General features: G+C 44.7%; 5 protein-coding genes across 5 annotated transcripts; 2 read left to right on the plus strand and 3 right to left on the minus strand.

The window, feature by feature from the left end:
- Positions 1 to 838, minus strand: V8C40DRAFT_269498 (uncharacterized protein; the record flags this gene model as incomplete). The annotated part of the gene is made up of 3 exons (XM_083220091.1): positions 1 to 257; positions 330 to 383; positions 436 to 838. 3 exons carry the CDS (start codon positions 836 to 838, stop codon positions 1 to 3), a joined length of 714 nt encoding a protein of 237 aa, XP_083069141.1.
- Positions 839 to 4834: 3996 nt separating this feature from the next.
- Positions 4835 to 9656, minus strand: V8C40DRAFT_282094 (uncharacterized protein; the record flags this gene model as incomplete). Its single annotated transcript, XM_083221728.1, has 4 exons — positions 4835 to 6930; positions 6987 to 8960; positions 9015 to 9430; positions 9551 to 9656. The coding sequence occupies 4 exons, from the start codon at positions 9654 to 9656 to the stop codon at positions 5011 to 5013; spliced, it is 4416 nt and encodes a 1471-aa protein (XP_083069142.1). The 3' UTR covers positions 4835 to 5010.
- A 324-nt stretch (positions 9657 to 9980) lies between these two features.
- V8C40DRAFT_254538 (uncharacterized protein) lies at positions 9981 to 11165 on the minus strand. The gene is made up of 2 exons (XM_083217840.1): positions 10910 to 11165; positions 9981 to 10800 (listed from the first exon to the last, which is right to left on the minus strand). Exons 1-2 carry the CDS (start codon positions 10989 to 10991, stop codon positions 10142 to 10144), a joined length of 741 nt encoding a protein of 246 aa, XP_083069143.1. The 5' UTR covers positions 10992 to 11165; the 3' UTR covers positions 9981 to 10141.
- Positions 11166 to 12180: 1015 nt separating this feature from the next.
- On the plus strand, positions 12181 to 13596 carry V8C40DRAFT_282096 (uncharacterized protein; the record flags this gene model as incomplete). Its single annotated transcript, XM_083221729.1, has 1 exon — positions 12181 to 13596. The coding sequence occupies one exon, from the start codon at positions 12181 to 12183 to the stop codon at positions 13594 to 13596; it is 1416 nt and encodes a 471-aa protein (XP_083069144.1).
- Positions 13597 to 14274: 678 nt separating this feature from the next.
- Positions 14275 to 16675, plus strand: V8C40DRAFT_254539 (MFS general substrate transporter). Its single transcript, XM_083217841.1, has 6 exons — positions 14275 to 14951; positions 15018 to 15111; positions 15166 to 15408; positions 15475 to 15723; positions 15777 to 15941; positions 16004 to 16675. Exons 1-6 carry the CDS (start codon positions 14766 to 14768, stop codon positions 16558 to 16560), a joined length of 1494 nt encoding a protein of 497 aa, XP_083069145.1. The 5' UTR covers positions 14275 to 14765; the 3' UTR covers positions 16561 to 16675.
- The last annotated feature ends 428 nt before the right edge of the window (positions 16676 to 17103 follow it).

The following is a 17103-nucleotide window of genomic DNA, read 5'->3' on the forward strand; positions in this document are numbered from 1 at the left end:
CTACTCTACCACACCAAGTTCGTGCAAAATAGACCATACTTGGCCAACTCCGACAGGGAGTAACAAATACGCATCGTCTTGGTTAGGATTTGTGGGTACGAAGATCTTGAGTGCAGTGGATAGCGGCGCAGTCTTCTGTTTTTCTTCTTGGTACTTCCGTGAGCTTTCCATACCACAGAGAAGAAGATCAGGAAGTCTCTGGAGAGACTCATATCGAGCTCCGCTAAAGTTGACATATCGCCCTTCCTCTGAGAGTGCTGTGAATGGGAGTTAGCTACATGTATCTTTCTCCTCATAACTAAGGTATTCAACCCAAGACTGGGGCTTACCTTCTACATCCATAGGAAATGGTTTCCATTGTGTATCAAGCTCCTCCGAGAACTCTGGATGGGATTAGCGTTCCGGTCAACAACGGTCTAAAATGGCTTTGCTTACCACCCAAGAAGTTTTGAAGCATGGTACACTTGGCATGCTTCTGCCGTAACCGATCCAAATCAGCAGCCACGGCTGGAAGCAACGATGCTGCCTGAGCGGCACATCTAGGGGCATATCTGATCAAGCCGTCGAAGGTGGAGCTGCTAATTTTCCTCCCTCCTGACCAATGCCTCATCGGAAATGCCGTAGCCCACCAAATGAGTGTGCGTGGATCCAATGTTCGTATACGAGCAGATCTTTCGCGAGTGCTGGCAATCTTGGTTTTCATTGAGGCCGAAGCCGAGCTTCTGCTGTCTTTGACAAAGATCAGCTCCAGGTTGTGAGAGAAATGGCTGGGCGCGTAACCCCTTTGGAGCGTCTCCAACACCCGAGCACGACCGTCAACCAATAAATTCTGAATCATGATGAAAAAGAAAATCGGGTTCTGAGGGATTTTGAGGAGGAAGAATGCACTTGATTGACGCAATGGAGGTGCTGGAGGTGTTTGTGTCTTAAGCATGTGATGAGTCTGGATTTCCAAGACTGTTATACGATGAGTTATAACGTTTGGCTTTCCCTTTATCTGGAGATTTGAGCCTGATCTGGACAAGGATCCCAAACCAGTTACACGATGGCAAGCAATAGTGCGCCCTTCCAACATGACTTCGGCCTCCCTGCATAGCCACTAAGCCCATCCTGTGTGCCTGGTCAAGGATAGTCAGGCGAAACTAGTCCACGGTTGCTTGGCTTTTCTTACGGAGGTCACATTAACTGAATCTGATTCTCAAACTGCTTTAACTCAACTAATTTACATTTCGGTGGCATTTCTATGACGAGCTTCAGTCTCTACAGAAACTCCCAGTCACATTATTTTAACTCAATTGACTAACGGCCTTACGTGAGCGAGCTATACATGTATTAATTAATTTTGTTGCCTAACAGTGCATATCTCGTATCGAAAACGTGTACAGGGAACCCAATCATGAGAAACCCTGGAAAGGATAGCAGTCTCCTATAGTATAGCTCAAGTAGGATATAATAAGCTTTGAGACTGCCTTGTACAACATAGCCTGTCATGATTTTGCTCAAGCTATCAGAGCAATGAAAGAATACTCTACTTGTTAACTATCTAAGTTTTCGATTCCTCTTTGTAGGTTGTCCAATCAGTAACTTCTGTTTGAATCCGCAAGGTGCATATATTTTGAGCGTGTGTTTTCGAATAGTGAACAGTTGTAACTATACTATTCATTCCGGAGATGCAAGCTTCAACGCCCTGATTCGGACTGCAGTTGGTAAGCTGGAGGAAAGAGTAAGGCCAAGTCACCTTCTTCCCACGCTAGTAAGGGGGTTTCATCTAGTCGAACGAAGCGAGCGAATCTTTAACCCTGTTTGTAATTTGGAGAAGGTCCATGGGGAAGAGAAATTCCGTCGAATAGAATAGAGTCATAGTAGAGAGAAAGAAGCTCAGCAAATTATAGCGACTTGCGGAAACAGGAACTCTCAGTTGTCCAACTACTTCAACATGACAGATCTGTTCCTATATAGTCAATTTTCAACAAAGAATATGAAAATGTTGAGTTATTACCAGTTCGCACGAGTTCGGTCCAACAGAAGCAGTATTACATACGTAGCGGTGACTTCGAGGAGGATCGATGCTGTACTGCCTTTCGGGGCCTGGCGTGTAATTCCGACGCTAACGAGGGAATAAAGTACAGACCGGCTCTAAGGCCTCATACAAGTGTCATGCTAAGCCATTTCTATCTGTACCGTTTACTTCAAAAGGAGAAACCCTAATGTCTACTTGGGCGAATAGTCTCAGTAGAAGGAGTCGCCTCCAAAACTGCCGGTACCAAGCCCCCCTTGTCCGGCACTACACAAGGCAGATCACATGCGGCTACACGGATCAGGAGACTTTGGACAAGGGTTTGGCACCTTTGGCGATCCTGGATGTCGGTGCGTGCTTATGTGGATACTGAGGTAAATGCAGCGGCCAAAATGACTTTCGCCTGTTCACTTGAGTCCGAGTAATTCTCCAAGTTTCTACCCGAGTATTGCTCCGGAGCGTTTTGTTTACAAAGTAAAAGAAGAAGGTAAGAAACCTCGTTTACAGCGTTGATTTAATTGAGATGCAACTAGGCTTTACTTCGGTATTCTAACAACGGGTAGCTTATCGACTTCCGCTGTACAGTTCACTTGTATGGAGCACAGAACACAATGTTAACAAGGGCCCTGGAGACGCCTACGGGGCCTTAGGAAATCCATGTACTGTATAGTCAGATCGCTCATATGATATCATCGGCCATTTTACATCGAAGACCACGGAGTCCTAAGCCGCCACGTAGAAAACGTAATCGTCGTCTTGAACTCGTTATTAGATTGTGCCCAGGGCTTTGCCACCTCAATGCCCGACTTCATCTTACGAGCCCCTTTGTTTAACCCAACCCACCGCTCATTGTATGCTGCAAGCCACAAATACGGCTCAAAGAAGGTTCGGCGGGTAATCTGACGCAGATACATACGCTTGCCTGCAATGCTGCCCCACTGACTTGAGGCTCGAATAACCTTGCCATGTCGCAAGCGGCTGCTGCCGGCGGAAGGTCTTCTTCCACTGCTTCGGTAGACTCCACAGGCTCACATGGAAATGGACAAGGATTTCTTTGGGTTTGAACAGCCGTTAGCCGACGACGCAAACTTGATTGGGGCATATTCCTGGCCGCAAGGATCTTTACTTATCATCGCCATAGTATGACATGTGATACATTGTGATGTTTGCGTTTCTTTTCATAATTCTTTCCAACGATTAAGAAGGTCGAAGAGAGTCTGAGTCAAAAGCAATCTACTCGAGCATGAACGAATATTATCATCTAAAACGGATACTACAAATTAAGAGGTTCAGCGTAATAGGTATGAATGCTGGACTTGAGAGAAAGCGGGACTTGAGAGAAACCGGCATCTATTCGTCTCTCGTTAAGACGCCGTTGAAGACCCAGCCAGATTGTAACCCCACAAAGGCGTCCCTGCACGCTGTGATCTCAAAAGGACATGAGTGAATAAAATGATCTACGTACTAATGCACGAAGTCGGAGAAGCCCGGACATAACGGTGCGACGGAACGAAACTTAAAGGAGGTGCTCTATTGTCTTGAGAGAATAATGAGGGTGCTACATGGAGTCTTCGAGTTGCATCGCGAATAGTAGCCATGCATGCTGCTAGGCAGCCATGTGAAAACGCCTGATTGAGCAGGGGTAAACAGGCGGAATTAATGCATCTATCACCCCCTCGTAACCCCCCACCGAGCGCCCTCTTCCATGGAAGCAAGGTTTATTCTTCTGCTACCAAAATCATACTCGCTTCTGCCACCAGGTTAGTCTCGATTGGCCATGATGGATCTCATAGATACCGATACCAATCCCGAAGCAGTGGTATTGCTGTATTGGAACTCGTAAAGTAAGCAATACGGTTCTAGCAATCTTACAGGGGCATATCGAGTACGTAGGTGCTCTTTCATTGGATGGCTTTACGAGCTCGGTAACCTCATTCGTTGTCAAGTAGACTTGATAGACAGTAAAAGTCAAACACTCATGCACATCGGCTACTAGTAATCATTTTACGGGAAAATTGTGAGTACCAAAAAATAATGTTCCGACGCTATTGATCGTTTAAACTATATTCAGAGTAGAGACATGTGAAATGGACTAGCCGCCACCGCCGTATTTCAGGTAGAAGACCATCTCATCCATCATCATCATTTAGGAGAAGAAAAATGTTTCTAGTAAGCAGTGGCGAGAGCGAATTGGAAAAACGTAACCAACCCATTAGTATGATAGTCAAGATAGTCAGATGCCCTCCAATTGAAACGCTATCTAAATGACATAGACTTCCGTCTCTATGGCGGACCCCAAATATTTGCACGATGAATAATTGACGGCGTACTCGCTTACATAACTGGGGTTGAGTTCAACGAAGTGTTAGTACCAGTAGATGTAATCCAGTCTATAGTGCTAGTCCTGTCGTGAGAAACTGGAATGCCTCGAAGGAACAGCTCTCCGCATTCATACGTTCACCTGGTAATGGCGCCACCTAATAGCTCACAGTCCATTATTTGTTCTTGTGCCTAATCTACCAATGAAAGAAAAATGATAAGTCAGGATATTTCACGTATTCAACAGTTTAGGCTGAGCCAGCATATGCATCATAGACCACTGACGTTAAGGTAGGGAGCTGGTGCCTTGGCTTTTGACTTCGGCCATCTTTTCCTTGCTCAGTAGCAAGATTCGACCAGTTTCAGCACAATGTGCAGTTTGTAGACAAAATGAAAAGGGTGATATTACAGTGTTCCAGAACATTGGGCACACTAACGCCAAACATATTGCCACCTGTCACATCTGAGGCGAGATTTTTGATCAAATATATATGAGGAGCCCACTCATCGGAATGAGTCAAATCTAAAGAACAACCCCGTAATCTTGACTCAGTTCGCATCTTAGCGGCTGTTCGAAAACCTTTCGGGAGGTTTTTGAGATTCTGAGGCCCGTCAAGAGCTATCCGCAATATGTACATATCTGGCCCTTTGTGTAATACCCCTCTAGTTGGACACTAGAGAAATCCGGATGACTTCCAGGGAGTCCAATCCTCATCCTCAGATGGAGGAGCCTCGAAATTCATTGTAATAAGGCTTCCCAATGCAGTAGCCAGCACTACTTCCGCGATCCTTGCAGAAAACGCAGGTGTCCTTGATGGACGAAAATCTCCCGGTAGCCATATCATATCCTTCCCATTCCATGAAATCCAGTCTTCTGATGATCTAATAGAGTAACCAATGCTAACCTTGTCAGTGGGTATGAGATATTGATCATCATGTTCAGGAATGTTTGCGGTCGACTCCTTCAATCTATAACATTCGATATCTGTGACAACGTATAAATACGCATCATCAACAAAAAAGCGGGTTGCACGGGGATCGGTAGCAGAAACAACCTTTTTGCACACCCTTTCCCGTGAGTCGACTCTCCAGATAACGACAGTACACCATGTATGACTATGGTATGCTGCAGCTAAGAATTTCGTATCCGGTGAGAATGCCGCTGCAACAACTTCTGCATAGCCCTTTCTTGTGAAGGCACTGATTGCCGGTGATTCTGAATCGATGCTCCATATACTCATGCCGATGGATTGCGATGTATAATATACCTTAGCAACGAGCCTGGAGTCTTTGGATATTGCAAACACATGTGCTCCGAGGGGGTCAAAAGGATAGAAGCCAAGATGTTTAGATCGCCAGATTGCTTCAATATGTGAAAGTTGGCGTGTGCTCCAAAATGTGATCTTCCCTTTAGACATTGTCGCGGTAAGATTTCCATCGGCCGACAAGGCCACGGCGTTACTCCTGTGGTTGACTCTGTCCAATTCACTTTGTGGTTCGCGGTCGATGCTGTCAAAATCTGTCTTCCAGACTTTCACAGTTCTATCTGGAGATCCAGACACCAAAAAATCGGCGTTTCTTGAAAATGCCACCGATAGGACGGCCCTTGTATGGCCACTGTACGATCTTACCATGACCTTCTCTTCGAGATTCCAAACGTTGATATTCCCACTGTAATCTCCAAACGCCAGGAATTTGGCGTCGTCTGAAAAAGCAATAGCTTTGAAGCTATATAGACCCTGTCTAGGTTTATATCTCATAACTTCTTTGCCTGACGAGATATGCCAAACTTGCAGTGCCATCTCGTAGTCTGTTGCGACAAGATATGATGAATTATTGGAGAAAAATGCTGGTCTAGACTTACTTGGGAGCTCACAAATCTTCTGTCCTGTAATTGCATTGTATATCAAGATGCTTTGCGCAGTCGTGTCGGCTGCTAACTTGAAATCTTGCGATAATACCGCCGGTGACGTATAACTTTGGTGTAGAGACTTATGAACCATTTTACCCGTAGCTAATTCCCAAATTTCGAAAAACTTATTATCTGTAACAGCCAGAAACATAGAGTCTCCTGAAAACGCTGTCAGGGAGTTGATGGTCTTCTGGATTCTAAATTCTTGAACCTGTCTCCCAGAATCTAGATTCCATACCGTAGTTGTCGTTTCATCTGAGATAGCAAAAAGTTTTGCATCGTTCGATAATGCCAACGGATTATAAGGCCTGGAATGAAGTGGCACCTTAAACTCGAAACCAATATCAGATATTAATTTCCCCGTTGTACTCTCCCGTTTTTCCAATCTCCCCTCATCATATAGTGTAATTAATTGAGAAGTGTCGTTTGAGAAAACCGCGTTATTCACTTCACCGCAATATAAAGTATATTGACAGGGGCTCCAGTGATTTCCAACTTGTGGCAAAGTTTTAATCCATGAGATTGCTTCTTTGAACTGAACTCGTACGAGACTCTCCAAAGGTGAGAAAATAATGGCGGAGACATAGGTTTGAAGAGGGGCTGTTTCTAATATGAATCTGTTGTGTAAAATGAAGCGAATAGCATCTCGGGAAAACTCAACAACCTTATGTTCACCCAGGTTCTGTTTATTTCGTCAGTCAAACTTTCTCCAACTTAAGGGTTTAAAATTAAACTAACAATCAAGAGATTAAGCAGATTCTGCAAAGAGACGACTCCAGCCTCCACATTCTGTGACAAGCTCAACGCCTCAATCCAGTGAAGAAAATGTAGCTTGAGGAAATCGAAAATTTTGTTGACGCCTTCATGTATGTCCTCTTTTGACTCGGAATAAACACCAAAAGTGCCGTCGCAAAAATGTTGAAGCCAGTGCATGCAACAATACATAATGCTCGCAAGAGGATCTGGCTGTGGTACAGATATTTCGTGTATTTTGACACCAGGATATGGTAGAGAGTATATATTTGGTCGCAGTTTTCCAGGCTTTAACATGACCTCCAGTGAGCGGTTGAACATGTCTCGGTGGATAGTTTCACTTCCCGAGGGGAGAATGCGATTGCGACCTTCTCCGATCAGGTAGTCTTTTGCTGATTGATGAACGAAATAAACGACATCTCTTCTAATAGTCAAAAATGATCCACACATACGGACCAAGGTTCTCAGAGGTTCAGCTTGTGTTAGTCGGCCCTTCAGTCCAGCCAGTATTGGTAGTATCTCTAAATTTAGTGGTTGATATGCGGTTACCATAGTTGTCAATATGTTTAGACAATGATCTTGGTCTTTGGGTGCCAGCTGATCGATCTGATGCATCATCCTATTGTATAGGCCGCTTAACCCACTAGGCATTTCGTCTAAGAGCTGCAATAGTTCGGCGTCATCATCGTATGTGCGGCGCTCTTCAATCTCTTGGAACACGAGTGCAGCCCACAGAAACGTTCCACTTGACTTTTGGAGAATGGCACGTTGCAATTGCTCCTGAAAAACTTCATTATCCTCGGTTAGACTCAATTGGCGTGTTCTGCAACGGATGTATGCATCAACGCTCTCCGAAACAAGAGTAGTATTGCTTTCAAGGTCAATTACCGCGCTTGTTTGGCACGAACGTAGTTTGGCCTCAATATCAGGAAAGTTTCGACTTGATAGAATCCATTTTACTTTTGGGGCAGCCAAAGTGCTTTCAATAATGAGATCCAAGAGTTTCTTGCGGTCCGCTTCGCACTCATCTAGTGCGTCGACTATCAAGCATGCATTTTCCAGCGTTGGATCTTGCAGCATTTTCTCGAGTATTCCCGACAGCGTTATCCAACTGTTGATTCCGTCAAAAAGACTTCTACTACCAACAGTCCTATATTCTTGTTGCACATGCCCCATAAGAGATGGCTTCTGAACTACCAGTAAATAAATAATACCACGCAGGACGGCTGTAGCATTATTGAAGTTTGGGTCTGTGCCCTGGCAAAAGAAGTATGATAGGAGGTCTTGGTGAGGTTCCATGTGCTCTAACTCTTCAATGAGCCCGCAAATCATCATTGTCTTCCCTTTGCCAGGGCTGCTTTTAATCCAAAGTAGATTTGTCTGCTTCTCTGTGTGCCATTGTTGGAACATGGCGCTCTTAACTGCCCAAGTGTATGAATCCGGAAGAAGACCACCTTTGGTATCGAGAAGGTGTTTCCTGTCATCACGAGGATTGGTAATACGCAGGTCCCTCAAGCACTCTCGATCTTGTTGTTCTAAATTGCTGACTTGCAATGTGACCAATCTCTCAAGGCAATTTTTTATTTGGTGGCTCATACTCTTTTCCTCCAGAGTCATGTGTGCCGCATAGTCGTTTTGGAACTCTAATTCCAGTGTTCGAATTTCCTTCAGACTATCGTTCCAATTGGCTTTGATGACAAAATCGCGAAATAGCTGAAGCCAACGATTGCGATAAAACGAGCAAATTGACTTGACTTGAAAGAGAATGATCTCTTTGTAGAGCACTACAAGCCGCGAAAGTATGACGTTTTGAGTATCGAGCGCATCGTTATTATTTCTGAGAGACTCATCTCCATGAAACAGATCACTCGACAAACTCCAATACCATTTCATTCTTTTTGTCGTGTATGCAATCCCCTCGATATTATCTTTCTGTGTCTTGACAGGATTTTGAACAACCTTTTCCCTCATTTAGTGTGATACCCAAAGTGAGATAAATATGTGCAAGCTTACGTCTAAGGCCATGGACACCATAGACCACGGAAGAGCGGCCTGTGGCGCGGCTTGGATGGCTGTACTTATTATTGATTTCATCAAATTCACGATCTCCATAGCTTCTCCTACATTTTCCTTGATCTTGACCTCCCTCTTGACCTTATTTTGGCCAGATTGCATGATTGCCAACATTTGAGTACGTCGCTCATCGCCAGTGATCGCAATCGTATTAGTCTCTTTTCCTGACTGTGGGTGGTCGAAATCGAAACCATGAAGTTTATTAGATAAAATGACTTCATAAATATGCATCAACTGAGGCTGTTCTGCTTTCAGGCCATCGTATGCTTCATCCCAAAGCTCCTGCGGCGAAGTCGCAGTCTTTTTCCTATCATTTGCATCGTTTTGTGCAGCATCCGTAGTGTAGGTTAGTGTATCTGCCGGCAGAATCTCTATTGCTGGAACCCCATTGCCAGGCGTAGATGGCCTTAGTATTGTGCTTGCGGAGCGACCTGATTGTGAGAAGGCGGAGTGCCCAGTCAGTTGTAAAAACTGACCCCTCTCTGTCTCTCCATGGTCAGACAGGCTCCCCGCCGGGTACTTTCTTCCATGACCCTTCGATCGGAGGCCTTTGAAGAATGTAGAAATAGACTTTCGAGGCATTATTTTGGCCGTTCGCTTTGAATGGTTGCAAAGCTAGTACATGAAATTTAATTTCGGAGATATCATGTTACGAGATTCAGCTGTGCTCTTGATGTTCGTTGGGTATGCATGGATGCCTAATGTAACATGGGTATGCAGCTTTGAATGTCCAATGATATGCGTGTTCTTCCTGAAACTTACGTTGCAATGTACCGCTTCTATAAAGCGAACAAGATGCGAATGGTTGACTGCATCTGCAGGATTGCCGTGCTACCTTTGGAAGGAGACCAGAGTAGGAATTATAGAGGTAATTCAAATACGACCTTAAATGACGGAGGTAATTCACCGGCTATTGCCTCAATGAAGTACAAAATGAGAATGGGATAGCGCCGTTGTGAATACTATGACTATGCATACATATAAACGTATAAGAGATAACATCTTAGTATATATCACTCCAAAGACTGGTGGACATGACAGAATCATCTTCGCGACATGCCTTAGTGCTAGAAAGTGCTCCGTTCCAACCATTTCTTACACGCATCATAGTGCCTCTGGAGGCTCTCATCATAACTCAAGAGCCTCTTAAGCAGATCCTCGTGAATCGTCCCGAAAAATGCGTAGTTGCCAGCAAGTGCCAAATCCCCATAGCTGACAGAATCACCGTCAATATATGGCCCGGAGCTATTTTCCGTCAAAATCGCCTTCAGTGCTTGCAAGCCAGGCTCGGCGGCAGCCCAGGCAGCCTCCCCTGCTTTATCAGACTTGGAAAGTTCTTCCAAGGTCATGCCAAGTCGAGCAGCTCGCGTTCGTTCGAAATACTCGACACTTGCGGGGTTGAGGATATTTTTCGGCACCCTGGGCCTCGTTTCCGGGGCTAGAGCAGGGTCAATCTTGGACCAAGCAGCCACGACTTTGTTGTAGGAGTCGCTCTCGAGATGCAAAGAGGGCTCAGGGAATAACTCCTCCAACTTTTGCGCAATAGCATACGACTGCATTAGGTAGTCGCCGTTGGGAAATTTCACCACGGGGACGGTGTAAGTAGCGTCCGATGATGAAGCGGGGTTTGGAGGAATGCCATATGAGGCAAAAGTTGCTGCAATGTCTGGATACTCTATCCACTGGGTTTTGTAGGGTATGTTTTTATAGTTGAGGACGATGCGGGCTGTGAAAATGAAAATATGTCAGCAGCTCGATATTACAATATGCTTTTTCGTACAATTGTTCATGTCGAGAACCTCATCTTGAGTCCTGACTCTTGTGGTTTGACTTACTTTTCCAAGTGTTGCCAGACCAACCCCTGTTACCGGCTTCCTTCTTACTAGGGATATCAAACAAAACCAATTCCTCCGACATTGTGAATCACTTATCATGCGAATTGCCAACAGCAAAGGGAAGTAATATTTTTGCGCTCAATTGTAAGACTTTGTCCATCAACACGGCTTTTATCGAGACCAAGGGCGAAAGATATTTGTCAGCTGGAGACTAATCCCTATTAGAGAGCAGATCTCCAGCACTGTTTCTTCACTATTTTCGCCTTTTAGTAGTGATAGGCTATTACATATGGAAATACCAGATGCAACGCCAGGCCTTAAATTGGACTAGATGTGGGGGAACGTTAGCGGTTCCCCCACATCTAGTCAAATCTAAGGCTTAATTATCTACCGATATGTTTCTCATACTCTGTGAACAACTTTCTGTAAATAAGTTTGAAGACCGCCTTTAATTTCCTATGGTTAGCAGATTTGGTGTAGAGTTACTACTATATATTACGATCACTCACCAAGATTGATTCGGGCATGGAATGCGCAAATCCATCCCTCGCTGCAGTCACGCTATCTGTACTTTAAACTCTCTAATAAAAGTCAAAAGAGTACTCTCTCAGGCTGCAGTTGCTAGATTTGGCCTACAAACTTACCAACTGCGATGAATGATATCAGTGGAAGAGTCCTATAAATGTTTCGTTGAACAAGGCTGTCGTTCAAACTGAACTACCCGGCAGAGCAATCTTCCATGCGTGTTTCCATGCCCTGCGTGAAATGTTACTTCATCTGAACAATTTACTTACTTATGTAATTCAAGCAAGGGTGTTTTACATTTTTCTTCTATTGCTAGAAAGGATATTACGACCTTGAGGGGCAGCAATTCTCAACACCAGTGACCACGTATCTACACAAATATGTGTTAACGAGGATGAGAACTATAAATTTATACTTATTTACCAAATGAGGGGTAATATTAGCATCTCCAGTAGTAACATAGGCTATGCCAAACCATTGAATACTAGTGCCCTTCCGGCTCAGAACGATGGACATAGAAGAAGAAGCCTAGGATCTCTACACAATAACAGAGGAGGAGCTAATTCGTGAATATTTCTCTATTAGGAAGTCCCTTGTATAATCTGCCAATGACGTGCACCTAATATTGTTGAAAACTAATAGGAGAAACAAATAAAAAGTTATATAATGATGTCAAACATAGCCACCTAATGTACGCACATCAAATATTGTCGTTACATCAGCAAGATTTCGTTACTACCTTAACCATGAGACCACTTCTACTTTTGTTTGGGATTTTCCCTCTGGCTTTTGCCAACATGAATGACAGAAAAGACACCTGCAAGCTACCCGACATCAAGGGTCCTATTTGTGGTGGCCAAAGAGGATACCCATTTGCGAGCTATTACGGAAACATTGACGAAATCGGCTACATCGAAGAAGAATTCTTCTTGACAGGGAACGCGACGGGGTATGAACCAATTAGTGATCTCAGCTTGGACGGCAAATGGAATTTGAAGCCTACAAAGAGTAGCTATTACAAGACCCGAATTCTTGTACGCAGACCAAAACATCGTTCCCGATTCAGCGGTGTTGCCCTTTTAGAATGGATCAACGTATCATTTGGCTACGAAGTCACTTTTGGTGGAGATGCTCCTGGACTCTACGAAAATGGATCTGTCTATGTCCTTGTATCCGCGCAACGTGTTGGAATATCTGGGCTCAATATTCCGAACCCCCAAGGCCTTCATCAATGGGACTCAGATCGTTATGGATCTTTGACGATTCCAAACGATACCGTCAGCTACGATATATATACCCAAGTTGCTAGACTTATCAAATCACGCCAAGGGCAAGCGAAAGTACTAGGCGGTTTATCTCCTGATATTGTCGTCGCAGTTGGTGGTTCACAGTCTGGTTCCCGAGTCCTCGCATACACCAATGGCATACAACCTCTCACCAACGTATTCGACGCCACAATGCCATTGCTATCCGCCAGCCAGGCGGCTACCTTTTCGACTGATCATACATCGTCTGGAGAACAGGCTCCGACAGTTTCAGCAATGGTACGAACAGACTTGCAGATTCCAGTCTTTATGATCAACAGCGAACTAGAAGCTTCATACACCATTCTATTTGGTACACGCCAGCCAGATACTTCGAATTTTCGCTATTGGGAGGTAGCTGGGGCTTCACATGTCAACGTACCCTTATACGAAAATCTCTTATTGACGCTCAATCGTGATGGCGTTGAGCCTCCGCAGCAGCTCTCTCGAAATTGGAGTCAAGTAAATTGGCTTCCAGTCGTGGATGCCGCATTCCGTTTGCTTCCAGCCTGGATTAAGCATCATCACCCACCCTCACCGATGCCCTTGATTGAAGGATATCTCAACGGCACCACACCGATATTGAATCGTGCTTCTGATGGTAATGTCATTGGAGGAGTCCGGCTCCCAGAGATTACTGTCCCAATTGCGAAGTATGTCGGTCTTGTTGGTACGGGTTTGAATGGAGCCACTATCCCATATGACGAGGCAAAATTGAAAGAGTTGTATCGGACGTATGGAGAATACGTGAGTAGGGTGAGAGAAACATCCATTGAAGCATATTGCAGAGGAATAATTCTGGGTTATCAAGTTGCACTTGAGGTGCAAAAGACAATAGCTGCTCACCTTCCATTCTAGCCCAATGCAATACTGTATCTTGGAAACATCGTAGTTTCTTAGAAATAATCAAAGTTAGTTTCTCCTCTTGTCTCTTCACCGACGCATATGACGGGTTCTTCAAAGACTCCGAGACGATGTGCACTCGACCGAGATGTAATCATTGCCACATCTATTCTCCAAAGAGTAATTGTACCGATAATATTAGTGAACTTCCATTCCGCAATGACATTCTATCAATGTTTACATGACAAACAAACTTACGTCTCGATCTGCAATTTGCTGTGATAGCTTGAAAAAGCTTGAGGTGGCGAGACCGAGTTCGTATTTCAGCAATCAATAGATCCAGTTATTGGGAATACCCGGCGGACTAAACTAATTCTCATAGTGAAAACGATGAAGAATCGGAATGATATAAAGACACAACGAATTATATGCATCATGAGGTTCATCGGGAAACTTTCCTTTTCGAGAAACATGAAGTTGAAAGACACAATATTTGAGTTGCGGTTAGAATACACATCCGGCCGAACCGTTCAAACTGGCCGATTGCCGTTTTGGGTAATACCTACGGGTCGGCGGTCCGCTACTGCGGATGTCGCGATAATTTCCTCTCTCGGTAAGACGCCTATCCAAACAACAGAATGCGCGAGCAAAATCTCTGCGGAGTTTAGGATGCCATGTATCCTTTACTTTCCCCTAAACGACGATCCGAGCATCAGCCCCAGAGCCTACGAATGCTGCACAGCCGTACATGGAATCAATCCAGGGCGTATGCAACAGGGCATATTGTTCTCCAGTTGAGAGACGCTAACAACCCGTACTAACCGGTGACATCGCCGCCAAGCGTCCCAGCCCTGCGGAGTTGTGCATCCTCTGGTCGAGAACATCCCTTTACGGCGTATCAGTACAGGCTCTGGGCTCTAGAAGAAGAAAAAAATTGACGAATAAATGCACTTGATGGTGCCGCATCGCCAAGACATCCGCTAGATCCAAATCTTCGGAGCTAGTTTAGACACTTCCCCAGACTACCCCAGCTGCAAACCACGGGATGCTTTTATAAGAGCGCCGATATTGGAGTCAACATATTGCATTTACTATAACTTACCCCGGATTCTTCTCTCTTTGCTACTCTCTTGACCCATCCACCTCACTTCTGAATCCATTTCTTACTGCCGATAATTTTTAACATGACGGATACCGAAAAAGTAGAACCCGTGAACGATGTGGACGTGGTCGAGTACCAAGAGAAGGAGTTCTTAGCTACAGAGCTAGAACTGACAGCAGAAGAGAAGAGGCTAGAGAAAAGCTTAGTTCTCAAAGCTGATTTTCTAATTGTGGGAATGACGTCTCTCGTCTTCCTCGTGAATCAATGGGTAAGTTTCAATGATGCTCCGTTCTATGATAAAAGAAAGAAATTGATTCCAAGTCTTTTCATCCAGGATCGAGGAAATATCGGAAATGCCCGTGTAATGGGACTTCAACAAGATCTCAACATGAGTGACGCTCAATATTATAACGCTGTCTCCTTATACTGTAAGCCGATACCTCTGGCATCATGAGATGCCATACACTAACAGCTTCATCAAGACGTGGGCTATGTCATATGCATTATCCCAGCAAACTTGTCCATCCGTTTCTTCAAGGCTCATCGACAAGTTGGTGGATGTGTCATTGCTTTTGCAACACTATCATGCTGCATGGCTGCAGCGAAGAACGCTGCTACTATTCTTGCCCTTCGGATTCTGTTTGGCTTTGCATCTACTTTTCTTCAAGCTTTGACTCTATATACGACCTTGTGGTATAAGCGGGACGAGCTGGCAATTCGAACTTGTATGTTTCTCTTCGTCGAACGTCAAATGTTACATATTACCTAGCCATACTAATCCGAGTTCACAGCTTCTTATTCTGCAGCAATTATTGCTGGTGCGTTTAGTGGACTCATTGCGTATGCCATTCAAAAGAATTTGGACGGTGCCCTGGGCCACTCCGCATGGCAATGGCTGTTCATCATTCAAGGATGTGCCGGCATCTTTGTCGGAATCTGTTCCTGGCTGTTGATGCCGCCTCCTCCCGATCAGATCAAGGACCTAAAGCATTGGATCTTTTCCAAAGCAGAGCTTGAAGTGGCCATTAAGCGCCTCAAGAGTACGTTCTTTGCGTATCACACAACAAGGCTGGCTGCTAACGAAAGGATATAGCCTACAACAAAGCCGGTGCAGGCTTCGATAAGCGTCAAATGATAATTGCATTCAAGGACCCGAAAGTTTACTTCTGTTCAATCATGAATGCTGGTATTGCTCTTGGGCTTGCCTCCATCAGCGCTTTTCTGCCAAGCTTTGTTCTGGAGTTCGGCTTCTCCCAAAGTGAGTAACTCCCTCTTGCCTGATTCTGTTTCGTCTCGATCTGACAATCATGAATTGCAAAGCCCGGACCCAACTCTTTTCGGTCATTCCGTACGCGTGTGCATTCGTCACTCTTCTCATTGTCAATTATACATCCGATCGCACAGGTATCAAGGGGCCACTTTTGATGCTCTGCTTCGCTTTTTCGATCGTTGGGTACATTATTCTCATGGTGGTAAACAGCGTCAAAGTCAAGATCTTTGGGACTTGTCTTATCACTATGGGTGTCTTCCCGTGCGTTACTCTTCTAGGAGCCTGGGCAAGCATCAACGTGTGTGGATTCACGAAGCGTGCAATGACATGGGGAGTCGCAGAAGTTGTTGGTCAGTGTTTTGCCATTATGGCTTCTCACATCTACACTGACCCTCCGCGATACTTGAAGGGTCATTCCATCTGTTTGGCATTTCAAACCTTGGGATTCATTTCTGCTGTCCTCATGTGGCTCCATATGCGCCGCCTGAATGGTAAGAAGGAGGAAGAGGCCGCTCGTCACCAAGCAGCTGGAACCGTTCACCCAATGAGCCACCAGTCATTTGAAGAGGCTTATGACTATCACCCCGACTTCCGCTACATTTTGTAAGGAAAACCCTCTGGCACTGTTTTTAGTGCCGACTGATATTGGATGTAAATTGAACTCAACGATCAACGCGGTTTATGGGGCTGTGGTCTTTCAATTAGGCGATTAGAAGTGAAGGGTATACTTAGTACGAAATTATCAAGAACCAGTACATTATGTCTCATTATCTTATCTAATTGTGTATTGCCTTGTAACTCCAGCTCTCGTCATAGCAGGAAGATCACTGAATCTCCCCAGAGGCCTACACATGAAAACTAGACTATACAAATATTCCATTCCGCGTTGAACCAGATATAATGAAACCAACGTATGCGGTAGTTCTACTATACAAATCCATAATGTAGATGTTGTAGTTCACATGTTGGGACGTTGATATGCATGTGTCGTGAAAAATACTCTAGATGGCTTACGGCCGGTTCACGATGCCGATACCAAGGTGACCCATAGTTCATAGTCAGATCCTTGGACTATAAAGTCCGCCGCTACGGGGAACTTGTACTATTTTGGTAATAGGCCCTGGTTTAAGGTGAACAGCCTTCATCTCAG

The sequence above is a fragment of the Trichoderma camerunense genome (genome assembly GCF_050948025.1).
Source record: "Trichoderma camerunense strain CBS 138272 chromosome Unknown V8C40scaffold_19, whole genome shotgun sequence".
In the NCBI taxonomy this organism is placed as follows: Eukaryota; Fungi; Ascomycota; class Sordariomycetes; order Hypocreales; family Hypocreaceae; genus Trichoderma; species Trichoderma camerunense.

Coding starts and splice junctions, on each gene's coding strand:
- V8C40DRAFT_254538 (XM_083217840.1), bottom strand. CDS start 10,991: ATGTCGGAGGAATTGGTTTTGTTTGATATCCCTAGTAAGAAGGAAGCC. Junction 10,801..10,909: donor GTCTGGCAACACTTGGAAAA/GTAAGTCAAACC, acceptor TCATTTTCACAG/CCCGCATCGTCCTCAACTAT.
- V8C40DRAFT_254539 (XM_083217841.1), top strand. CDS start 14,766: ATGACGGATACCGAAAAAGTAGAACCCGTGAACGATGTGGACGTGGTC. Junction 14,952..15,017: donor TCTTCCTCGTGAATCAATGG/GTAAGTTTCAAT, acceptor CTTTTCATCCAG/GATCGAGGAAATATCGGAAA. Junction 15,724..15,776: donor GGCCATTAAGCGCCTCAAGA/GTACGTTCTTTG, acceptor GAAAGGATATAG/CCTACAACAAAGCCGGTGCA.